The 24669-nt window shown below is 52.0% G+C and overlaps 2 protein-coding genes and 4 non-coding genes across 6 annotated transcripts; 2 read left to right on the forward strand and 4 right to left on the reverse strand.

The window, feature by feature from the left end:
• The first annotated feature begins 535 nt into the window (after window positions 1-535).
• On the forward strand, window positions 536-608 carry TRNAR-UCU (transfer RNA arginine (anticodon UCU)). Its single transcript has one exon. It is a non-coding gene; the product is annotated as a tRNA-Arg (tRNA).
• A 1070-nt stretch (window positions 609-1678) lies between these two features.
• TRNAR-CCU (transfer RNA arginine (anticodon CCU)) lies at window positions 1679-1751 on the reverse strand. The gene has a single exon. It is a non-coding gene; the product is annotated as a tRNA-Arg (tRNA).
• Window positions 1752-4335: 2584 nt separating this feature from the next.
• On the reverse strand, window positions 4336-4408 carry TRNAR-CCU (transfer RNA arginine (anticodon CCU)). Its single transcript has one exon. It is a non-coding gene; the product is annotated as a tRNA-Arg (tRNA).
• Window positions 4409-4645: 237 nt separating this feature from the next.
• Window positions 4646-4718, reverse strand: TRNAR-UCG (transfer RNA arginine (anticodon UCG)). The gene has a single exon. It is a non-coding gene; the product is annotated as a tRNA-Arg (tRNA).
• A 6552-nt stretch (window positions 4719-11270) lies between these two features.
• Window positions 11271-13927, reverse strand: ATP5PD (ATP synthase peripheral stalk subunit d). Its single transcript, XM_063175784.1, has 6 exons — window positions 13863-13927; window positions 13150-13279; window positions 12513-12609; window positions 11953-12024; window positions 11594-11656; window positions 11271-11485 (listed from the first exon to the last, which is right to left on the reverse strand). Exons 2-6 carry the CDS (start codon window positions 13269-13271, stop codon window positions 11354-11356), a joined length of 486 nt encoding a protein of 161 aa, XP_063031854.1. The 5' UTR covers window positions 13272-13279; window positions 13863-13927; the 3' UTR covers window positions 11271-11353.
• Window positions 13928-14026: 99 nt separating this feature from the next.
• On the forward strand, window positions 14027-23071 carry KCTD2 (potassium channel tetramerization domain containing 2). The gene is made up of 6 exons (XM_063176129.1): window positions 14027-14284; window positions 15587-15695; window positions 16253-16344; window positions 17025-17120; window positions 18856-18981; window positions 19707-23071. The coding sequence occupies exons 1-6, from the start codon at window positions 14027-14029 to the stop codon at window positions 19734-19736; spliced, it is 711 nt and encodes a 236-aa protein (XP_063032199.1). The 3' UTR covers window positions 19737-23071.
• The last annotated feature ends 1598 nt before the right edge of the window (window positions 23072-24669 follow it).

Raw genomic sequence — 24669 nt, forward strand, 5'->3', positions numbered from 1 at the left:
TTTAAACATTCTTTGTGTTCTTCAAGCAGCCTTTGCTCCATCAGAGCACCCTCCTGCTGAGCACAAAGCTACTCTAGATTTTTGGGGAAAGAAAGGGAAGAGTAAAAGCAGTCTCAACAACACATCTACATAGCAAGTAGAATCTTAAAGCATTAATTTTGGAAAAGACCTCAAGGATCATTAAGTCCATCCCTTAGAGTATCCCCTGTTTCTTTCCTTCTATTTCCTTCCTTTCATCTTTATTCCTTTTGTTGATTTTTCTCTAACCAAAGTACATAATTTAGTTAAGCTAAAGCCACATCAGGAATTTGGCAGAAATCTCAACAGTAGGAGACAGAACCCACCCTGTGAGTGCAGGAAGCTTCTGGCCTTTGAGGTGGGACACCAGAATCCTTTGGATGAATCCTCCAGGCGCCTTAGTGGACCCTGTTTAAGGAGAATGAAGCTCTGTGGTGTGATGTGGTCACTGCTGCCAGGTGTGATTACTGTGAGGCTCAAAGAAATCAAAATTATCCCTTTTTTGATGTTTTGCTGGGCCCCAGTGGCCTAATGGATAAGGCACTGACCTTCTAAGTCAGGGATTGTGGGTTCGAGTCCCACCTGGGGTGGGGAGCAGTGAATCTGTTTTGGGAAAACCCCAAATAAGAGAGGGAAGTCATCCCTAAGGTTAATGTGGGGCACATGGAGGTATCACGGCTCTGCTGCATTGCCTTTGGAAGTGGAGCTTTGAGCTCCCCCTGACGGAATATTTCCATCTGCAAACAGCATTCAAAGCGCAGATCCTCCCCAAAATGCAATGGTGGGGGGGATGCAGGAGCACTCCCAATGCATTCTGACATGCCAGGGAGCCCTGCCCTGGTCTCTGCATTCCGACATGCCAGGGAGCCGTGCCCTGGTCTCTGCATTCTGACATGCCAGGGAGCCCTGCCCTGGTCTCTGCACCCCTGCTCAGCACCAGGAGCATTTCACACTTCACCTCCTCTCACGTTTTCCCCCACCGCAAGCTTTTCTGCAAGGGATCACTGAATCATTCAGGGTGGAAAGAACCTCTAAGATTTATCCAGTCCAACCCAGTACTGCCAGTTTCACCATCAAACCGTGTCCCCAAATACCACATCCACACCCGGTTTGAGCACTTCCAGGGATGGTGAATCCCCTTCTTCCCTGAGCGTGGGAGGGGGTCCCTGCCAGCGCCCCTCTCACAGGTGCAGGTGTCTGAAGCTCAGTGCTGTGCCCTCCCTTTACAAACACGGGGATGTCGCTGACTCCGATGTTTTTGTGACACTGAACGTCCTCCCACCATCACCATCCAGGACAGAACCAGCCTCAGCCCAGCCTCCCCATCCCCAGGAGACCTTGCAGCCACGATCACCCGCTGCTTGGGGCTCTTTTCCCACCGATTTGAAGAACTTTGGTTCAAGCACAGGCAAGAAGCCCTGAACGAGCAGGTGGCACCGGGGCGAGGAGGAGCCGGGAATTTCAGGGATTAAAAGCAGAGGGCGAGGTGGAGGCTGGTTTAACATCACGAAAAGCGTCTGACCGACGCCAAGAGGGGCAAGATGGAGAGCAGGGAACCCGCCCGGGCTGCGGGGAGAGCGCAACACGCTCCCCCCGCGGAAGAACCGAGGGACGCGGAGTTCCCGCGGGGCAACCCCGGCCCCGCCGCAGCGAAAAGAGTCACCCCAGATGGGACTCGAACCCACAATCCCTGGCTTAGGAGGCCAGTGCCTTATCCATTAGGCCACTGGGGCCGGGCAGTGACACCTTCTGGGTGCCGTCACTTAACTCTCTGCTGGCCAGGCGGGCGTGCGGCTGCTGTGGGTGGGGACGGGCGGGTTCCGTTCGGGATTTCCGGGATCACCCCGGTGCAAACAGTCCCCACCCCCCTCCCCGCCCCCCCCCATCTCCCGCAGCTCCCGGCGCGGCTCAGGAACGCCACCGCGAGGCGGGGATGGGGCGGGATGAGATCCCCGCGCGGCGCCCTCGGCCCCCGGGAGCTGGCGGGGCCGGTTTGGGGCCCCGGACCCGCCCCGGACCCCGCGGAGGCGGCGCGGGGAGCCCAGCGCGACACAGCTGCTGTGGCCGAGTGGACAAAGCGGTGGTTTTGTACGGAGAGGTCCCCGAAAAGATAGATGGTGGGTTCGAGTCTCGCTTGAGTTAATAGAGATTTAATAGGGATTTAAACTCCTACTACTCCTGCTGGATCCCACGGCGCCCTGCACTCACAAGGGTGGGCACTGGGTTGATATTTCCCACCGAAACACCCACCAAACTGATAATCCACCCCCGAGCCCCCCATTAACTCTCCGACCAGTACGAGAAAACAGCCTTTGTCGTCTCAGCCCTTCCATCTTCACAAGAACCGACCGTAGGTGGGCTCAAACCCCACCCGCAGCCGGTTCCAAGCCGCAGTTCATCCTCCCCCGACAGATGTAAACTCCCCCTCATTCCCGGCGAAAATTTCACCTTAAAACACCTCAATCTGGCTCTTCTACAGGCACATTTTCTGGCGCTTTAGCCAGCTCAATCCCCACGCCGGCGAGCCGCGCAAAATCCCCCGCCGGAAATTGAATTATGTGTCGAGTACAGCCGGTGGCTCTAAAACCACGAAGAGACTCGAACCCTCGATCTTCGGATCCGAAGTCAGACGCCTTATCCATCAGGCCACGTGGTCACCAACCGACGAGGGTCCCTAGTAGTGTCACGCGCTGGGGGCTCCCCGGGTGTCCCCCGAGACCCCCTGGGCATCCCCCGCATTCACCCAGGGCATCCCCCGAGACTCCCTGGGCATCCCCTGCATTCACCCAGGGCATCCCCCACATTCACCCAGGGCATCCCTCACATTCGCCCAGGGCATCCCCCGAGACCCCCTGGGCATCCCCCGCATTCACCCAGGGCATCCCCCACTCTCCACCGCTCCTGGAAGCGTGGCTGGCTCTCCCGACCCACCCCTGGTGATGGAGGCCCCCTCTCCTCTGCGACCCCGTGTGCCAACAGGTCACTGTCACTGTAGATGTGACGGTCACAGCGTCTGTGCCACCAGTGACAGGCACCACTAGAGCAGAACGCTGTGACAATACTGGAAAAAACACCACGGGCCTCATTAACCCCCTGTTTGTTCTCCTCCTGCTGCAGCCACTCTCCCCAAAACCTGTGTTTCTCATCTAATCCCGAAAAAGTTTCCCGAAGCCCACCCCAGGAAGGTATTTTAATTGGTGATCAGTGCCCGGCACTTGGGTAGGTTTATTGCTTTCCAGGCAGCAGAGCCTCCCAAACCTAAGAGAGAAAAACAAAAAGAAACTTCACTTTGTGTTTTACTGGTGTGGCATCGCCTTGACCACAGCTGCCTTTAATATGCTTTAACTCCACAGGAAAAGACCCTCCAGGGAGATTTTTAATGCCACAAATCTCAGAGGGCATTATCCCAAAGGCATTATTACCAAAGGGGAGGACTCTGGTCCCAGGGCAGCACAGCCGAGCGCTGTGACGCCCCTGCCCAGCCCCTCATGCAGACGTGGTTTCTGGTGGAGTAAAGATTCCCGACATCCCAGCTTGTCCTGCTCCGGGAAGAGGCTCCCCACACAAGGTGGACATGAACCAGCATCAATGGGATTTTTGCTGGGGCTCGGGTGCAGCTGATTACACAGGAAGGAGAGAAAAATGTAGCTGAAATTCCCTAAAAACAAGGGAAAATGCAGCTGAAATTCAAGAAAAACCCAGCTCTGCCCAGACAAAGGTAATTAAACAACTGCAACTGCTCTGCTTTGGTGCCCTCTGGGATACCTTGAAGGATGTCCATGACCTGGCCAGTGCCATCCTTTCGCTAATCCCTACAAAAATCAGCCTTTCATTAACACCTCTTCTCTCACCCTCGGGTCCTGGTTGTTATCCCCTTGATCACAGCCTCACCTGAGCTCTGGGACCACACAACTTATCGCACAAAGCATCCACCTTTGCACCCACGCCTGGTGCAATTTGTAGCAGCTCCTCCTTGTTTCCCTTTTCTGTGAAATCTAAACAGGGGCCACAGGCCGGGAGCAGAGAGTCACAGCATCCCATCAACAGCGGCTCCTGGCCCATGGAGAGAGCCCGGAGCTGCCGCGGGGACTTCGCTGGCCCAAAACACATCATGGACCACCCCGACCTCGCTCTTTGGTCTTCCTCCACATCAGGTTCCGTGTCCCGGGCCGTGCTCGGGCAGGGCGTTGGGGAATATCTTCCCACCAAGCAGCAACAGCCAGCGGCCGCAGGGGGAGGAGGAGGAGGAGACGCGCCGGCGCTGAAACGGGGAGAAAGAGCAAGGAAAGAGGGCTAGCAGGGGCAAAACGGAGAGCTCACCCCAGGTGGGACTCGAACCCACAATCCCTGGCTTAGGAGGCCAGTGCCTTATCCATTAGGCCACTGGGGCTGCGCAGGGCGCGCGCCCCGGCCCGCGGGAACGGCCCCGACCCCGCACTGAGGGGGCGGCCCGGGGACCCTCGGGCCGGGCCGGGGGCACCGCGGGGCTGGGCCGGGGCCGCTCCGGCAGCGCCGCACCCAGCCCGAGCCCGCGAGTTCCCTCCGGCCCCCGAGGGGCAAAGATGCGAGCGGAGAAACGGGAAAAAGATGATTTAAAAGAGGAGGGCGGAAGGGGGGGAAAAAAGGCCGACCACGAAGGGACTCGAACCCTCAATCTTCTGATCCGAAGTCAGACGCCTTATCCATTAGGCCACGCGGTCGCTGCGGTGGAAGCCCCCAGTGATGCTGCCAAGCGCCGGCAGCGCCCCCGTGCCCCTCCCGGGCACCCCCCGGGCAGAGACCGCGGGGGACACGGCACCGGGGAAATACACACCGGGGACACGGCACCGGGGAAATACACACCGGGGACACACCGGGGACACACCGCGCCGGACGCGGCACCGGGGAAATACACACCGGGGACACACCGGGGACACACCGCGCCGGACGCGGCACCGGGGAAATACACACCGGGGACACACCGGGGACACACCGGGGGGGACACGGCACCGGGGAAATACACACCGGGGACACGGCACCGGGGAGACACCGTGGGGGACAGGGGACCGGGGAAATACACACCGGGGGACACGGCACCGGGGAAATACACACCGGGGACACCGCGCCGGACACGGCACCGGGGACACACCGCGGGGGACACCGGCATGCGGGGGGACAGGGAACATGGCAATGGGACGTGGGAGGCCGTGGGGGACAGGGAACATGTCAGGGGACACGGCTGGGAGGGACCATCCGCTGCCATGGGGAATTCTGCTGCCAGAGGGGGAATCAAGTGTGGGAATTACTGGGGCTGCCCTGGAGCCATTCACAGGATCACAGAATCATGGAATATCCTGGGTTGGAAGAGACCCACAAGGATCACTGGGATGACAGCAGGAAAAAAAAAAAAAAAAAAGGCAGAGATGGAGAGGAGGGCAGCAGAGGAATACACAGATACATTAAAAACCCCAGAAGTCTCTGAGCCCTTCATCTTAACTGTGAGGACTCAGAAAAGAACAAAAGGAGCATGGGAGATCAGCAAGGAGGCAGAAGCAGAAAATCCATGGAGAGCTCAATGGGAAATGACACAGTGTGGTCTACTGGAAAGCAGGACAGGGCTCCAAGGAGAGCAGCCTCCCCCACAGCCCTCAGTCACACAACCACTCATCCCTGGTCCTTTCCTGGGGTTGCAGCAAACCCTCAGCCCTGTAAATGAGACTAAATTTGCTACTGAGTAGCTCTGGCTCTTTGCCTTTTCTTTGTGGGGATCGGCCCTTTCTTTTCCTCTCCCTCAAATTGTTGGATTCTTTTTTTTAATGACCTTATTTTCCCTTGACCACAACTAAAGGCTACTCCCAAGAGCCAGCTGAGTGCATCAAACCATTAGCAAATTCTTCCCCCGGCAGATAAAATGTGTTTACAAAAATCCATCCCTCATTAATAAATATCAAATCAAGTTCCACATAACAAATGACGCGTCCTGGACCGGCTCATAAGACTCACGGCACCACTCTCCTCCTAAACTGGAAGCAGGAGATGATGCAGGGAGTTTTTGTAGCCATCCTCACCTTTTCTCTTGGGACAGGTAAGTGCAAGGGGGATTGAAAACCTTTGAGGAGTTCTGTTCTCATCTGTGTGAGAAGGGATTTTTGTGTGTTAATGATGTTTTTCACATCCACAGCTCCACACCCTTTCTTTTTTGATGCATCCTCACAGGTTGCCCGATGTTTTTGTGTTTCAAGTGGGATTTTCTTTCCAGCAGGGGCTGCCCCAAAGTACCTCTGCACCTACTATGACATTGTTGACTACCTGAACATCTCCTCTCATGACAAGCTGCACACGTACATCCTGCCCAAGATAAACCTGAAGGAGCCTGTGGAAGTGAAGGTGGATTTCTTTCTGGTGGCAATTCTCTCTGTGGTAAGGACTCAAAATGAGTTTTTACAACAGGAAACTGGGCTATTACTAGACCAGGGTTTGAGTCTTCTGACAGCAAGTCCACAGGGGTGAGAATCAGCCCCTTCCACTTCAGCTTTCTGCTGTTGGAAAGCACTTTTGGAAGATGTGGAGTATTTTCTCCCACTCCTTCCAGAAGTCACATCCAGACAAGCAGCCTGCTTAGCAGGAGGCTCCAAACACCCTGCAGTGCCTGAACTGGGCAGTGCATTCGCAGTGCACTGCCATGGAAATGTTAACAATAATCTATTATTTTTCCTAACCATTGCACTTTGTGCTCCCACCCTTCAGCCGTAGGACCAACAGCCATGAGCTCTCTTCCCAAGCCCCATTACTGCAGTCTGTGCTCAGGGAAGAGCTTCTGCATTGGATACATCTAAGAAAATCAGCTAAACATCTTTGTTTCTCCAGGTGGAAAAGCTGCAGACAGTCAGTTTTTACTTCGTCCTGAACCTGGTAGGTCTCTCAAGAGCATTTCTTTCTCTCCTGATGCCCAACACAAAGTCTGGTGCCCAGCCCAGAGCTCATCTCTCTTTTGCAACTTCTTCCCTCAGGAATGGCAGAACCCTTTTGCAACCTGGGACCCCTGGGATTTCTGTAACATCTCTGAAATTGTTCTGCCCATGGATACGTATTGGTCGCCCCCCATCTTCATCTTGGAGCGGTACGTCCCCCTCTCATTTTTATCCACTGGCTTCACAGAAACACAGAGGATGCAAACTGTTGGTTGTATTATAGGAAATGGGATAAACTCAGATGGCTAAAAGTTGTTCCCTTGAGCTCTCTGTAACCGAGAACCTCCTAATTTAGATTAATGGCGATGACCACAGTTTATACAAAGCACTTAGTGGCTCTGTAATACTGTAACAGCCCCTGAAATTTCCCATCTGGGCTGCAGCTAAAACTGAGGGAGCAGCAGAAACCAGCGCTGCTGTGGAATAAAGTGACCTTTAGTAGTATGTGGAGAGATACAGGGCAGAGCACTGAGGGTCTGACAGAGGGATGGGCACCTCCACCAGCTCTCCAGAGGGAGAGAGGAGTGGGAGTCAGGGCTAGGAATGGGCCCCTGCCCTGGTGAGGGCACAAAGCAGAGGACAGAGAGGCAGGAGGTGCTCAGGAGGTGCAGAGCTGTTGGAGAATTTTGCTCAGAAATGGCTTAAAAGGCAGCTGTGAGGAGCAAATTCTCACAGCCTGTTTCTGTAAACAGCTAAGTTCTCAAGCCTGTCTTCAATAACATGGAGGCCTTGAGAACTTTCATAACAGGGTGAGAAAATAAATCTTGGATTCAATAACAAACCACAGGTATTGAAAACAAAAGGAGGGGTTAATGTGTAATCTGTGACCTATGATGAGCTCGGATTTTGCAATATGCATGAGCTTAATTAACACCACTATAAAAGTGTGTAAATGAGATCAATAAATTGGAGTTTGATGCTGATCAACAAGGATGGGTCGTCTCCCTTCACTTCAACACAGAGCTACAGCAGACCTTGATCCCAAAGGGCTCAGGAACCCTTCTCCCAGACCTGGTTTCCTCTCTTCCTGCTGCATCCCAGGGCTGGGTGATGGCTCAGAGCCCCCCAACAGGGTGTTCACATCCTGGTTTTACGGGGCTGAGGCACAGGCAGCATCTCAGGCTCAGTCACTCTCCCTGTCTGTCCCCTGCAGAGTGAACGGGCAGGACCCAGAGCTGAATTACGTGGTGCTCATGCACAACGGCACCTTCAACTCCACCCGGCCCTACCAGGTCACCCTCACGTGCAGTTTGGTGATCTTCAAGTTCCCCTTCGACACCCAGATGTGCAACCTGAGCATAGCTTCATTCCTCTACCCAGGTACAGCTGCAGGCTGAGCTTGACCACCTCTGGGCTGAATTTGGAGGAGGAGGGCTGGGTGAAATGGGCCCTGGTAACTCCTGGGCTCCTGAGCAGCCCCTAATGCTCACAGCAGGGTTGAGGTCATATGAGACCAGGGAAAATGAGTTAAAATGCTGCCATCCTGTCCTGGCACATTTCCCAGCAACATCTCTGGAACAATCCAGATGTTCTGTGGCAAGTCCCTCCCAGGACTGGTTTCTACAAACCAAGAGACCTGAGACCAGGAGGCTTCCTGCAAAACTGCTACTTGTTCACATAGAATTTTGCAGGACTGATCTTTAAACACACCTGAAAGCTACAGAAATGGCAGGAAATTAATAATAGAATTCTAAGGTTGGAAAAGATTTCCAAGGGAATCAAATGCAACCATTAAAAGGACAGTTTCAGGGATTCAAACTGCAGTTAAAATTCATCCCACAGGGAGGGCTGAAATCTAAGCAGAGGTGCCACAAAATCTCCCCGGTTCCATCCACAGAGGACAACTGCCCTAATTCAACAGATGTTTCCCCTCTGATCCACATTCCCAGAGGTCCAGTGAAGCCTCTTCACAGAGACCTTTTTAATTTCTCCCTCATGGGCTGAGAAACCTGAGCAGTGCATGAAACCTTCCCCCTTCCTGTCTGCATACACCCTCAGCTGGGTGGGAAAGGGAGAGGAATAACTGACCTCTAATAAATTCCTGAATTCTTCAACTTCCCTCCCCCTGTGCCTCCTGCCCAAGCAGTAACAGACTTTGTCATGAAGACGAGACGGACACCAGCTGAGATCGTAAGAGACAGCAAGAGCTTAATCCTAACTGATGGAGAATGGAAGTTTACCAACGTGAGCATCATGGAATTCACGGAAATGATGGATGACAAAGGATTTTCTGTGGTCACCTATGTGGTATGGCAGCACTTCCATATTATATTGCACTGATTTGGCACCAAAAAACCCCCAGTATAAAACAGGACAATTTTTTACATTAGGGGACCAGCATTTGTCAACACATTGAGTCATCTCCTGCTCATCAAATTTTGCTCATCTTCCTCAACAGATTTCCATGGATAGACGACCCACTCTCTACATTCTGAACTTGATCCTCCCAACGTGTGCCCTGTACTTGCTGGACATGGCTGTGCTGTTTGGTCCCAGCTCTCTCGAGGAGAAAATCAACTTCCAGATTGCCATCATCCTCGGCAGCTCCATGCTGGCTGTGATTCTCAACAACAGCCTCCCAACTTCCTCCAACAAACCACCCATCATAGGTACCCACCTTTACCAAATAAACCCTGATTTTCACCCAGGTACCAGCCCAAAGGGGGGGTTTTGGGTGTTGATAGACACATTCATGAACACTGAAGTCATGAACAGCTAAGCTTGTTTAGCTTGCTGGAGTTAGGCTTTCCCTGTTCCCCACCAGGCAATGGAATGTAAGAAAATGCCGATTCTCCAGAGCTTTCTCTGTTTTCCTGTTGCTCTGCAGTGGTGTTTTTCCTGGGCACCTTCCTGCTCATGATCATGGCTGTGTTGGACACCTTCTTCCTCTTGTACCAGCAGCGCAAATCCGGGCGCTTGGACAAGGTCCTCAGGAGCTTCCAGCAAGGTAAAACAGCCCAGAACACCTTCAGCAGAGGAGGTTTGGGGCATTTTCCTGCATGTTGGGTGGAGCCAGGGTGGGTTTCCTCGGGGACAAACTGTGCCCCAGGCAGTGTGAGCCATGGTGGCCCCACAGGGCTGACCCTGCCCCTTGCTCCTGCAGACCCACACCAGCTGCCCAAGGCACCCCCAGACAATCTGGCCAAGGGGGGCCCCCAGCTGCTGCACCCTCCCAAGATGGCCCAAGGGCAGCCCACCAAGCGCCTCTGGCAGCTGCAGGAGCTGGATCAGTTCCTTCCAGTTCTGGAGAAGGTGCTTCTCTTCAGCCACCTCTTCCTGTCCCTGTTCTTTTTTGTTGTGATCTTTGTAAAATGGAGCAGCTGAAGATCAGCTCTGCCCAGTGCCAGCTCAGTTGTTCTCTACTGTGTTGCTTCTGACTCCCTGCTGTCATTTGTTCCTGGTCAATTCATAGAGCTGCAGTTCAGTTGCCTGAATAAAATAAAATTAAATTAAAATCCAAAGCCACAGGACCCAAGATCTGCATGTGTAGTGCTTTGTACTCTGGCTCAGTAGAACGGCAGATGTTCTTGAAGTATTCTGTGAGCTACTAAGGTATTTGAATAAAATAGTTGTGAAATCTGGGGATTAACACCTTCATTCTACCTATCTGTAATTCTGACCTCAAACATGACCAAAAAGAAAAGGAGCTGATTGCCTTCTCTTAGATGAGAGAAGGCAATCAGCCATCTTGAGTAAACACCTTCCATCTTGAGGGGAGGTGTTTAAGAATTCCACCTCACATTATTAAATAAAACAGTGCAAGTCTTTACTATTGTTTCTGTGAGTTCCAGTGAGATCAGCACCATTCAGAAATCCAGGGCAAAGAGAAAAGGATCACCATGATTGTTTTAAAAAAAATTTTTAAAATAATTTTTTATGTGCATCTCAACACACCAATACTTCTTTACCTCCTCTTGGAATTGGCTTTTTCCTAAACAATCACAATTAGCCCAGAAAACAGCCCCAGACCTGTGGCTGTAGAAGCCCTGAGACACTCCAGACACCCACAAATCACTGCCAAACACACTCCAGCATCTCAAAGGGCTACACACGTTCAACTTCTGAGCAAGTGTCTGCCTGCAAGGGCAGGAGAACTCCATCCCCTGCCCCTCATGGCAACAGAGAGGGACTGGAGGTTCATTTGCATTTCACAGGGTTCAGTTTGATCAGCAGGACAGGGAGCTTGGTCCTGCTACCAAAACAAGCTCGTGGGTAGAAAACACAAAATCCAGAAAAAGTGGAATGTTTGCAAGTTACTGTATTGTTCCACGTCTGTATTACTCAGAATTTATGTCTAAGATCTAAGCCACAGACAGAGAAAGCTCTTTATTTATAAGGTCATGGAGTCTGACAGTCATTAAACTGTTCCCTGAACTGCTCCCAGTTTACAGATCAGCAATTGGCTTGTGGGGCCAGTATGGATACTTCTGCTTGTTCAGTTTGGTTTCAGGGAAGGCTTCACCCAAGTCTTCGAAGGTCATCTGTTCAAAGGGAATCATGTTCTGGAGCTTCTGGAGCTGTGGAAGCAGGGACAGACAATAATGACAAGTCAGAGGTGAGCAGGAAGGAGCAAGGCACAGCCAGGAGGGCAGGGTGTGCTCCAGACCAGGCAGGGGCAGCCTCACCTCCTGCTCGTACTGCGCGATGCGCGCCTTGGAAGCCTCGATGTACTCAGCAGTGCTCTTGGCCTGGGGAGAGCAGAGAACGTGGGCACAGTGGTTATGACAAACACACTGCCCCAGAGTGAACCTGCACACACCCCCCAGGCTTTCAGCTGGCATTAAAATCCATCACTGTTACACTGGGAAACTGATGCAACCTCCAGCAGACCCCAGCCAGCCAAAGCCTGCCCTGGGCAGGGATCCCCTTACTCAGAAAGCCAGGCACGTGTGTGCAGGGGCACATCCACAACATCCCCTCCCTCTCACCCCTTCCCATCCCCACAGAAGGCAGGGACAGCCCCAGCAGGGAATGGTTCACTTACAGCTTCCTTCTCCTGGGCATCAATCTTGGCAGTTTGTGTATCCACTGGCTCTGGAACCTTCAGTGCACTGAACTGTAAATTGAAAGACAAGTATTTTTAAGGTTTGTTTGACTGAAACAATCCTTCACATCGAGGTCACCTTCCCTAGCAGCAGGGCAGCATTCCCTCCTGTCTTCCTAGGATTTGCTCACAACCATGTACATTAATGAGCCAAAAGTGATCAGCGCAGCTGTCCCCTGTCCCTCCCAAGCAGCACTTGCTCACCCAGGAGCTTCCAGACATCTCCTCTGTCCTGCCCACCACCCCCAGGACACACACACCACCCATTCCCCACAGCACTGGAAGGCAGCTGGAAGGTCCCACACCACAGACTAACCCCATGACAGAGTTACTGGCCCACACAAAGCTCCCAGCCCCATCTGAGCTCAGTGGGTGCCTCCAGTTCTGGGAGGCAAATTTCCATACTGACACAACCAAGCTCCTCTGCTGATCCCAGTGTTTTCCTCTCAGTGCCCCAATTAAACTCCAAAGAGCAATACCCAGCTGGCAAGGAGACTGACCTTCTTCTGGAACTCATCCACCATTCCAGCCTTGGCAACATGAGCTTTGTAGAAAGCCCAGTCGATGGCCGGGGGCTTCTCTGGCAGCGCAGCCAACCTGAAAGGATGGAGCACAGCAGACATGAGCAGCAGCCTGAGCATCAGCACCAGAGTTTAGCTGCTCTCCAGTTTGAAACAAGCCATTTCTGCAAATCCCTGTGCCCCTGGAACAGGCTCCTCAGGACAGACAAGCAGAGCTGAGCTTCACTCAGCCCCTCTGGGCGCAGCCCTTAAGGAAGGACGAGGCTGTTCCACAACACTGAGCCAGAGGCAACCAGCAGGACTCCCTGCAGCTGCCAGCACTTGCATCAGGCACAGGATGCTAAAGGATTCGAGAACCAAGATGAATTTGTAGAGCATTTAACAGTGACAAAGCTCATGCCAAAGCAAGGTGTGCTCGCAGAGCTGCAGCTACGGGTTTACTCTGGGGAAGATTAACTAAAGGTGATTTGCCAAAAAAAGCCACCAGCTGCCTCAAGGTGACCCGCTTTAATACCTGCGAGGCCACTCCTGCGGGACCGCAGAGGGACAGACAGACAGACAGACAGACAGACAGACAGACAGCGGCACTCGCAGCGGGCTGTGAGCGGGCACTCACCGGGCCGTCAGCGCATCGTTGCGGGTCTTCAGCGCGTTGAACATGGCTCGCTGGCTCGGCGGCACCCGCTCGGCGAACGCCGCCCAGTCCACGGCCTTCAGGGCAGCCCTGCGTCCCGCCATGGCTCCGCCTGGCCCGGACACACCGGTGGGTCACGGCGGGCGGGGACCGCGGAGCGCGGCTGGGGAGCGCGGATCGGGCCGGGAACGCGGCATGAGGGGCGGGATGGGGCGGGACACGGGGCCGGGGACACGGAACGGGGACACTGGGGATCAGGGCACGGAAAGGGTGCGGGCACGGGGATCGGGACACGGAGGGAAGGCGGGCACTGGGGATCTGAGCACGGGGATCGGGGCACGGAAAGGGTGCGGGCACGGGGACCGGGGCACGGAGGGAAGGCGGGCACTGGGGATCTGGGCACGGGGATCGGGGCACGGAAAGGGTGCGGGCACCGGGGATCGGGGCACGGAGGGAAGGCGGGCACTGGGGATCGGGACACGGGGATCGGGGCACGGAGGGAAGGCGGGCACTGGGGATCGGGACACGGCGATCCGGACACAGGGGTCGCTCCTGAGCCCCGCCGCGACCTCACGCTGGCCCCCGTCCGCTCCCACCGGCCTCCGAACACCGAGCACGTGCCCAGCCTGTCCTGTCCCCCACCCTCGGCACTCCAGCTCCCCTTTCCCGCTCCCGCGCCCCGGCCCCGCTCTCACCTTCACTGACCGACACCGCCGTCCCCGCCGCGGGAAGTACCGCCCCCTCTGCTCCCGCCGCCCAATCAGAACGCGGACTGACCGGAAGTCATCATCCCCGGAAGCGGCGCGGGCCGGAAGCGGCGATGGCGGCGATGGCGGCGGGCGGGCGCTGAGGCTCCGCCATGGCCGAGGGGCCGCCGAGGGGCCGCACGCCCAGCCCGGGCCCCGGGGGGGCGCCGGGGCCGCCCAGTCCCCGCGCGGCCGGAGCGGCGGCGGGGGCCGCCGGGGCGCTGTCCCCGCCCGCCGCCGCCTCCAAGTGGGTGCGGCTGAACGTGGGCGGCACGTACTTCGTGAGCACCCGGCAGACGCTGTGCCGGGAGCCCAAGTCCTTCCTGTGCCGTCTGTGCTGCCAGGACGGGCCCGAGCTCGGCTCCGACAAGGTGAGGCCGCGGCGGGGCCGGGCCCCATCCCGGGACAGCCCCTCCCCGTGTCGCCGCCGGTGCCACCGGGGTGCCCAGAGCTGGCCCCGAGCCTCCCGTACGGCCCCGGGCTGTGCCTGGGCCGGTGTGCCGCGGTTTGGGGCTCGTCACTGTGACACATCACCGGCTCGTCCCTCGTGCCCCACGGGCAGGGAGAGGAACGGGGCACCCCGAGGATGCCGCAGCCCCGATCCCTGCACCGCCCTGGGCTGCGCTCAAGGAGCCGCCCGCACTCCCGCGGTGCTCACAGCGGGGAGGGAAGGAAGGAAGGAAGGAAACTCCTAGAAACAGGAATGTTACAATTTCTCACCCTGAGCATGTTTGCTGCTTTTAATATATTCCCCTTCACTCTCATTCATAAAAGATGATGGTGCACTTTGCTTGCATGGCTGGACAGTTTTGAAGTCACTGCAGTTTGTTGTAAGGATTTTACAAACAATTATTCTTGCAATTGCAGATTTTCCACGGGATCAGATGCACAAGGTGTTGTAAATGTGTTGTGAGTGGGTCAGCCAGAATCAGTCGAGTCTGTTGCTGCTCCATTCAGAGTTTAATCTCAGGATAAATCCTGGTTATGATTGAAATATCAGTCAGCAGCATCAGTGAGGAGAGGAGAGATTTCTGAGTGGGTTTGCACGGTTTCTTATTGCTTTAGAGTAGATTGGCAGGAGAAACAATGCTTTAAAGTCCTTAAGAGAGGGATGTGAGAGTTCTGCAGAGGGCTTGGCAATGCTGCAAAGCTGCTCAAGAGGTGCTTTTGGCTGTCAGTTGTTGGTTATTTAATGCCAATAGTTGTTGTATTGCTGGACACATGGCAGGAGCGTTGCAATGTGTGTTTGCAATAGTAGAAAGGGGAAAAAAAAGAGAACAGTTTTGGCTGTGGAGAAAGTTCGGCTGTTTTAGAAGTGGAGATCCCATCTTCCTCCACAGCCTCCTAGTTAAACTGGTCTGGAGAACAGGCTTAGCCAGAGCAGAAGTGCCAGGTTTTGGTTCTCACTGTAGTGAAAAAACCCTCCTAATCCCAGCTTTCCTCTCCAGGCCCATAAACTGTGCACAAGTGCTTCATGTAAGGCACCTGCCAGCGTTGCTGGGGCTGCAATGTTCATAGATCAGACCCTGAAAAAGAAAAATGGTTTAAAGATGTAGCACATCTCCACACAGGCAAACGAATCCGTGTTCTCAAAGGGAAACTGTGGCATTTATTGTGTTAGATTGAAATTCTTGTTTGCTGGCCCCACTGAGCCGTGCCTGTTCTGCTGTCAGGATGAGACTGGGGCGTATCTCATCGACAGAGACCCCACCTACTTCGGGCCCATACTGAACTACCTCCGGCACGGCAAGCTCATCATCAACAAGGAGCTCGCAGAGGAAGGTGAGAGAAGAGCACAGGGGAGGCTGGAATTCCTGTTTGACAGCACATCCAGAGCCCTCACCATCAACTGTGTGAGCAAGTTCCCCAGGAGTGCTGTTAGTACTGTTAATTGCTCATTAGCAGGGATGAAGTCATCAGATTCTGTGTCTTCCCGAGCACAGAGGCTGCAGCTCACAGCACGCCCTGGCACTGTGCTGAGCCCAAGGTCTGGTGCAGCCCATCTGACCCTCACAGACCATGGTTCTCCCCAAACAGGCAGCTCTGAGGGCTTTCCCTTGATGGGGCTGGGTGAAGAAATGGACATTGTACCATGAGATTTCTGATAATCCCAGGGAAAGGGGAATAATCTTTCTTAAAGATCCTCTTAAGTCACAAGAGGAGGTGACAGCTAGTCAGGCATTTTCTCCTAGCCTCAGAGCAGGAGGTGGGTGGCACATTTGGGATTCTGACATCTGGGCTAGATTTGGAGTCAGCAGCAGGGCTGAATCCTTGTGACAGAATCATCTTCATGCTATCCTGTGCAAAGTAACAGAATCTGTGCTTTGGTTCCTCGTCAGGGGTGCTGGAAGAGGCCGAGTTCTACAACATCGCGTCCCTGGTGCGGCTGGTGAAGGAGCGGATACGGGACAACGAGAACAGAACCTCTCAAGTAATGCACCCCTGGGTCATGCAGGCAGTTCTGGGCCTCAGGAGGACAGGCATGGCTGCAGCCCTTGCAGCAGCACTTCTTTGGTTCAGCAGCAACAGGGGAATAAATGCTGTTAGGTGGATGCAGGGCATGGCGAGCAGAGTCCTCAGTGTGGCTTTATAAAGCACAGACCACTGAGCCATCTCAGCCCTGCAGGGAATGGCAAGGGACACTTACAGGAGAGGGGCCAGGAGCAGGCATGGGTGATTATAAAGCAAAACATACTGCTTTGGCAAAGAACAGCTCAAACTCTTCCTTCTCTAAACCATTTCTTCCCTTTGTCTCTCTGTGACATGTTTCCCATTGATGCTCAGCTGATATCAGCACATCCAGTAGATTCAATTTCAGAAATGTTTTCAAAAAGCAGCAAATGGCTTTGAAAGCTAAGGAAGTTTTGGTTTCACCGTAGCTGAGACACCTAGAAAGCTTTTAAGAGAAGAGTACCAGGCATAGGGTTCTGTTTTGGAATCAGTGGGATAGAAAAGCCCTTAGAAAGCCTGGGGGGCTCTGACTTCCTAAGATGAGAGCAGGAGCAGCTTATTAATTTTTTAGCATGATCCTAGTAATTATATCATGCTAATTTTCTAGCATGATACTAGTAAAGCAATTACTAAACCCAGGCATTGTTCTCTGTGCCCCAGGGACCTGTGAAACACGTGTACAGAGTGCTGCAGTGCCAAGAGGAAGAGCTCACACAGATGGTGTCCACCATGTCCGACGGATGGAAATTTGAACAGGTACCATTACCAAAGAATGGCACAATCCTTTTGAAGAGTGGATGTTGAATAGGTAGAGTTGCCTGTTGAGTTGCTTTTCACACTGCTCTGCTCTTCTGAATAAGCAGCCTGACCTGAGCAGCAATCCACTTGTGTCCAGTTACTGACAGGGGAGAGCAGAAGTCACTCAAGCTCCCAGAGAGATTTCATTTTCTCTCAGGGCTTCTTTTCTCCTTGTCAAATCCCAGGGCAGTTCTTTCTTTCTCCTGCATTTCATCACATACACCAGGCCACAGTATAACAGTTCTATCCAGGAAAATTACCAGAGCCATGAAAAAACAGAGCACAACTTTCTTGGAACCTCAAAGCCATAACTGCTGCATTTGCTGAAAAGGCTCTGAGTGACAGGAGAGCTCTCTGCAGATGTCTTTGCAGTGCAGCTGGCTCCAGGGCTGTCACTGCAGATGCACAGGGCATTGGGTCCACGTTTGGTTTCTGGAATCAAACACAGTTCTCTTATTTCTGGGGAGGGAGAACTGGAGCCAGCTGGCCTGTGTGTTATGTTATATTAAGAAACTACAGAATAGGATCTGTGGATTTACAGCAGTGTCTTCCCACTCAGTCCAGCTTCAGAACAGGTGGATGCTGTGGGAAGTGTGCTGACATGAAGTGAGGCAGAGGATTAGGAACAGCACTTCCCATCAGTTGTTCCTTTGGATCTGTTCTTTAATGCCTGAAAACTATCTCAGAGTGGAGAGGCAGCCAAAAACCTGCCCCTGGAAGGAAATAGTGAAATCTTGTGACCAAGGACCACTCATTGCTCCATGAAAATGCAGTTCTCCAACACCCAGGTTTTGCTGTCCAACAGTTTACAGAATCTGCCTTTCACACATCCATATCTACACCCCCAAAACCTTGAGGCTACAGGCAGTGCCTTTCATGGGAACCTGCACCCTTAGATCTCTCCTAATCTTCCTTTTTAAATCTATAATCTATAAATATGGAGCTGGCTCTTCCAAAATCTGTTTGGACATGGAAGTTAAGGTGCATGCTGCACATTAAAGTTTCCTGGACACACACAGTTGGTAAGAGTCACAATGCTTTCTTCAGATGACTTGGATTTATTTTCTGGAAAGCAGAACTGAGTTGTAAATGACAAATTAGCTCTGTACTCCAGGATGTCCTTTTAATGTAATAATGATGAATGAGACAGATGGGATTTCTTGGATAGAGTCCAGACCCCCTCAACACAACAGTAATAGAATATAATCCTGTTTACACAGATACCAGACTCCATTTTGGCAGCATCCACATAAAGGACAGTGTCTGTTTGCCACATGTCCCCAGCTAATCCAACATCTGCCTGGGGTAAAGAATTCCCATTTCCACATCAGTCACAAGGCAGTTGAGAGCTGAGTTCAGCAAGGACCAGGCAATTTGCAATGCCTGCCCACGTCTGAGTGAACTGGATATTATGTATTGCACAATCTGTTTTCCCTTTCCCACCCCCAGAAGCTGGGCAATGTTCTGCTGTGTTCAGCATTAGTTTCAAGCTGGAATTCCTTCCCGGGGCTCCAGGTGCCACTAGAGGGCTGTGGAGCTCGGATGTGTCCCTGCCTTACACACACACACACACACAGGAGGCTGCAGGGGACACTTCATCCAGAACAGATCTGGGACAGTCCTCTCTCACAGCAACTGCAGGAATAAAATCAAGGCTCACTGATTGTTACCTTGGCTGTCTCCTGTTGCACAGCTGATCAGCATTGGATCTTCCTATAACTATGGAAATGAAGACCAGGCAGAATTCCTCTGTGTTGTGTCCAGGGAGCTCAACAATTCTACCAATGGCATTGTCAAGGAGCCAAGTGAGAAGGCCAAGGTAAGGCACCTGCTCAGATGTATCAGTTTGAATTCCCCTAGAAAGAAAAACCTTTCCTGCACCAAGCTGCAGCAGTAGTTCTGTGGATCAGCTTTCCATTGCCTTCTCCATCCCCTCTTGGAAGATTTCATGATTTACTGCAGGACAAGAGCTAAGGCTCTTTGTGAACTTCAAATTAAGATCAAAATACGAAATAAGATCAAATGAAGGAAAGAATAACTTGAAGAGGGAGAACAGACTAGCAAGGACCTTTGAGGTTAGGTTTTGTGGTTGAAGGATGTTGCAGGGAGAAACAAGATTTTTCTTCTCTTTCAACCCTCCCTATCCCTGGAAGTGTTCAAGGCCAGGTTGGATGGGGCTCTGAGCAGCCTGGTCTAGTGGAAGGTGTCCTTGCCCATGGCAGAGAACAAGATAAGCTTTAAGGTCCCTAGGTCCCTTCCAAACCATTCCATGAATCCACCTTTTTTTTTTTTTTTTTTTTTTTCTCCCAGAATTAAAACAGAAGGCAACATCTTTACCTCCTGGCAAGCAGCTGAGCAGGATTTCTAGAGAAGGGGCTCACTTACCCTTAACCAGCCTATCATTTGTTTTGGTGTCATAAAAGCCTGCAAGCTGCTCTCACATTAGTCCGTGCTTCCTTTCTCTGCAAAACCCAAGGACTCTGAACAGGAACTTGTGCATTTAAACTTGTCTGAGGTTTTCACAGAAGGTCTCTTGTGTTTCAGATTCTTCAGGAGCGAGGATCCCGGATGTAATTCAAGTGTCCACTCCATTAAACTCCCAGATGTCACAGGGCAGTCCAGCTGGGCAGAGCATCTCTCCACAGAGCAACCCAGCCCTTGTACAATAACCAAGCTAATGCAAAGCAAAGCCAAGCCTGTCCTGCCAATGGCAGATAATTCTGGTCATAACCAAAGGCTTTTCTCTTACCCTGGAAACCGAGAAAGGAAAAGACTCTTCCAGTTGGACAGTCCTTTCCACAAGTATTTGTTTGATTTCCTTGGCCAGCGCTGTATTGAATTTTTCCGACAATGGCTGGGCCGGATTCCCAGCCGGAGCCTTTGTGAAGGTTGCTCAGGTCCTCAGGCCCTTGTAATCAATCCCACCTTCCACAGGCTGCTGTGGGTGGGAAGCTCCCACATATTTGAGCTGTGCCATTGCTTGCACCCAGGTCTGCTCCAGAAAAGTGCAGGGACCTTGCAGTGCTCCCCCTTCTCCCCCAGATCTGAAGAACAGGGCTTTAAAAGGAGGAACAAAACAACCACTCCTAAAAATCCCACACAAACTTTTCTATCCTTGCTTTGTATCTGTTCCTTGTTCAATTCCTAAGAGCTGAGTTTAGATCTGAGGGGAGGGGAGTTGTGTATCCATCTGACACAGATCTCACTGGTAACACTATTCCACATGGGCTCCTGGTATTTTCCAAAGCCCATCACTTTGTATGCATAAACAAAGAGACCTATGTTCACCCAAAATAGTGATAGAGTGATAATCCCATCCTTTACACTTCTCCACAGAGGAAGAGTGGTGACATCTTCCCTCCCCAGTACCCTGTCATGGCCATATCTTAGCCTGGTGCAAAGTCATAAGGTTTAGGGACTTGCTGCTGCCAAGTTCAGCTTTGCCTTGTTTGTCTCCAGCAGTGTGGGCTCTGTCTCCTTCCCTCTCACCAGGGAGGGCTTGAGGCAGAATTTCTTTTCTACTGTACCAAGCAGGCAGGTTTGTCTGACCCCACGAGATCCTTTGCAGAGGAGATCCCTGATTTACACACAGTGACCTGCAGCCCCCTCATGTCCCCACCTTTAAGAGATCACCTCAAATTACAGAGGGACGTCACAGAGCTGGGGTGGGGGGGTTTTGGTGAAAAGTTGCCAAACTATTGTAATGTTTCTTGTCCAAAGTGATGTGTCAACTTTTGTGACTTTTCTTTCCTTTTTTTTTTTTTTTTTTTTTTGGAATGCCTTGGATGGATGTGCAAAATGTTTGTTTGTGCCTCTCTTGAATTCTTATCTTAGCCAAACTGCAGTCACTGGTTCCCCTCTGTTACTCTGTGCCACCCCTAACCAAGGGCATGTCCCTCTTAGTCTGGTAAATGGAATTTCATAGGAATTTGCTGCATGTTTTTCCCCTTTCATCCTGGCTTTGTTCTTTGTAGCCTGAGTGTTCTGGCACTTGGGTCATTTTCAGTCCCAAACTGACATTACAGCAAAGCTTAGGAGATGCTGGAATTCAGACACTGACAAGCTCAGAGCAGATGTTTCTCAATAAGCTACCAGAAAATTCCTCACCTGGACTGAGGGGTTGGGCTCCTTTTTGGAAGGCTTCAGCTACCCATGTTCTCCTGAAAGTTTTGGCTCAGAATTAGGCAGGTTTTCCATCTTAACCACTTGTTGCTGAGAGGGTCCTACCAACAGTCCAACAACCAGTTCAGTGCCCAAGATGTGCAGCAGAGACACCGAGTGGCACCGCTGTGCTCTGCCTCTCTGCAGTCCTTCTGCATGTCCTCCTGCCTGTCCTCCATCCTGCTTTGCCAGTGTACCTCCTGCAGTGGAGCCCTTGCCTCATTCTCAAGACAGACTGCTTAATTGTCTGTGCTAGATTAGTCCTGGTAACAACAGGCTGTGCCAAATGTCTTTGAATTCACATTGTGTCAGTGACAGGCTGTTGAATCACAGCTGGCTTTCCATCACACTGAAGAACCCAGCTCTGCTTCCCTCCATCTGCCCTGTTCATAACGTGGTGAGCTGGTGTTGGTGTGATCAGACTACACACCTTGGCTGGGCCTGAACAACACTGTGATGTGTACAGATCTCCCTCCTCTGTCCCTATGCTGTAGCCTCAGCCACTGTCTGTGCTCATAGCTAAGAAATCAAGCACATGTATGCAAGTTAGCAGCCTGAAAAGCCCTTTGACACTCATTTGTCTTATTGCCTTCCTCAGAGGAGGGAGTTTTTGGGAACTGGTCAAGAAATACCAAACTGAAGGCAAGAGGAACTGGTCAGGCTGTGTTTGCCACATTGATGCCACCTGAGCACCTTGCTAAACCATGGAGCTCAAAGCAACCCTGGCTGCAGAGGGAGACTTTGTGTCCTGTACAGCTCCAGCAGACAAGAATAACAAACACTTCCCTGGCTGCTTTGTGTCACACGTGCTGAAGCCCAGGGAGGGTTGCCTGATGCGGTGATGCCATGGCTGTCCCCTCTGAGCCACAGAGAGCCTAAAAGTGACCATTAGCAGGTGAATGGCACAGCTGCTTAACTGATGAGCACAAGAAAGAGCCAAGTTGCATCTTGGTTTTCCCTTTCATGCTACTTTTGGCAATGAGAAGGTGCCAGGGGACCATGGACTCTTTGAGTTCCATTGCAGGGTCTGTTGAATTTCAGCAGAACAAATTTATGGTACAAAATCAATCATTGGTACTGGATGCTCAAGTTTTTGGGTGATGTTTAGGACCAGGCATGAAGTCCATCCAGAGCAGGTACATTCCAAGTGAAGGATTTCTCCTTCCCTGACTCTGCTAAGTCACCTTTACCCTGAGACAGGGCAGGTCTCAGCATTATGCACCAGTTGCATCCCTTCTGTGCTCAAACAGGGCTTTTCCTTCCATTGCCTTTCACTCAGTCACAACTATATCAAAATTAGTGCTGAATTAAGATGAAATTTGTCCCATTCACTCTAAAAAAGTGTAGCATGTTGTGGTGAGTAGAGTAGGAGAGCAGGGGTAGATTTACTGGCTGTCCAAGAGTGCTTATGCCTCTTGGGAAGGTTCACTTTAAAGCATTAATCCTGGGAATGGAGTGTATGACACTTTAGATTTTTTTTTTAAAAAAACTTTCCCAGTGGCCTAAATTGTTCCATTATGGCAAGACTGGAAATATCCTCTTGAAGTGTCTTTGTTTCTGCACATTTTTAAAAACTGATTTTTCTCAGGGGTGACTGAGTGGGCTGAGGCGAAGGGGGCCTGGTTGGCTGCGGGGCAGGGCCGGGGTAGCCGGGCCTGGGCTCCTACCCGGAGGTTTTGTACAGTTTGTCACATGTCAGTGCCCTTTGCTACTGTTTCTCTTTGTTTATTAAATGTGTTTGAATAACAGTTGAGATGCCGTGAATTTGTTTTTCCCAATAAAGATTCTGAAATGGGTTTGAAAAGTTTGAAAGGCAGTCTGCAGCCTGCTGCTTGGCCTGCAGCACACAGACACTGCATTATGGGGGATGAAATGTGCAGATTGGGCACTTGCTCCTGGCTTCACTTCTAACAATCATTTGCCAAAAGGAGAATCTGGAGTCCTCCTAGGCTGCTTTCAGGGATAAAGGTACAACTGAAGCTTGTTTCTGATGTTTTAGTCTATAAAATAATCTCAAATTTATCCTAACCATTTCCACTGATAACCACAAGCAAGTAGAACATGAATACAACCACTAAATGTGAGTAGCTAAAACGGGAAGAGGATTTTTTTTTTCTTGGCAGTTGTCATTTGCTAAACCCCTACTCGACACTGGACCACAGGAGGAAGGGTCTGACTCTTTCAGCTTTGGTGCTGCCAGAAGTTGGATGACATTGGCAGTTCAGGCCCAACACAATGAAAAGGAAGAGCAAGGACACAAGTGAAGAATGAGAAGTCTTGAGTTAATCCTACTCTTGATTGCAAGTGGCTGTTGCCTCCTGTGGGTGCTCTGAAGGCTGCCAGTCTCCATCCTCACTGCCACAAGACCCTCAAAGCCACAGAGCAGGGAAGGGCTGACACATCCCCAAACCAGGGTTTAACACCAGCACAGTGGAAGAGGATGAGACTCTCCCCACACAGGGAGCTCACCAGAAACCATGGCTAAGCCAAGTCACCACCCAGCATGAGTTGATTTAAGATAGTATTTTCAAACCTCTATCCCAATTCACTGCACTGCCAGTGAATTTGCCCAAAGCAAAGCCACACTTCAAGTGCTAGCAGAGTCTTGGGCAGAGGTGGAAACTGCAGTGCTGGCACTGCTGACACCACACACATATCTGTTCATCAGGGAGGGCTTGTCAGCAGAAATTCAGGTTACAGCCAGCATTTACAGAATGCCATAACCTCCCTGCTACCCCACCTTAGGGCTGTCTGATAAAGCCACATAAGGTGGAAAAAGCTTTGCAGGACCTTTAACCAGCTCCAGGTGTGCCAGGCAGGTGGCTCCTCTAACACAATGCCATGGCACCACGCAGGAGACACAAACATTGCTCTGTGTTCCTACAGGAACCAGGAGCTGGAGCTGCCAGGTCTTTGCACCGTCCCTCACTCTCCCATCCAAGGCTTTGGAACCCATTAACTCCTTTAAAAATGAGGTTTTTTACTTGCTGCAGGAAACAGGTGATGCCTCAGCATTACCAAGTGATGAGAGGTTGTGCAGGATTGGCAGCATGTGTTAACTTACCCAAAGTGAAAACCAACCCTGTGGGTCAGCTCTTAATGTGCTGGTCCTGCTGCTGCCAGGAGCCCAAAGCTCAGCTCTCCCCGTGGCCAAACCCAGGCTGCTCTAGAGCTGCTGCAGCAGCAGAAGGGAAAGGGGGATGGTTTGCAGCAGAACTGACCTCAGCAGAGGGTTATGGGCCCTGACTCTTGTCTGGGTTGATCAGAGCACCCCAGGCTGCCTCCCAGCACTGTTGCCCCAGGAAGATGTGGGACACCCAGTGAGGGCACATCCCCAGGCACAAGC

This window comes from Melospiza melodia, chromosome 24 (genome assembly GCF_035770615.1).
Source record: "Melospiza melodia melodia isolate bMelMel2 chromosome 24, bMelMel2.pri, whole genome shotgun sequence".
In the NCBI taxonomy this organism is placed as follows: Eukaryota; Metazoa; Chordata; class Aves; order Passeriformes; family Passerellidae; genus Melospiza; species Melospiza melodia.

Excerpts from the sequence above, each read along its gene's own strand:
- ATP5PD (XM_063175784.1), bottom strand. The coding sequence starts at position 13,271 with ATGGCGGGACGCAGGGCTGCCCTGAAGGCCGTGGACTGGGCGGCGTTC. Across the intron at positions 12,610-13,149 it reads AACGATGCGCTGACGGCCCG|GTTGGCTGCGCTGCCAGAGA; the intron begins GTGAGTGCCCGC and ends CCATCCTTTCAG. Across the intron at positions 11,657-11,952 it reads ATGCCCAGGAGAAGGAAGCT|GCCAAGAGCACTGCTGAGTA; the intron begins GTAAGTGAACCA and ends TGCTCTCCCCAG.
- KCTD2 (XM_063176129.1), top strand. The coding sequence starts at position 14,027 with ATGGCCGAGGGGCCGCCGAGGGGCCGCACGCCCAGCCCGGGCCCCGGG. Across the intron at positions 17,121-18,855 it reads ACGGATGGAAATTTGAACAG|CTGATCAGCATTGGATCTTC; the intron begins GTACCATTACCA and ends CCTGTTGCACAG. Across the intron at positions 18,982-19,706 it reads AGCCAAGTGAGAAGGCCAAG|ATTCTTCAGGAGCGAGGATC; the intron begins GTAAGGCACCTG and ends CTTGTGTTTCAG.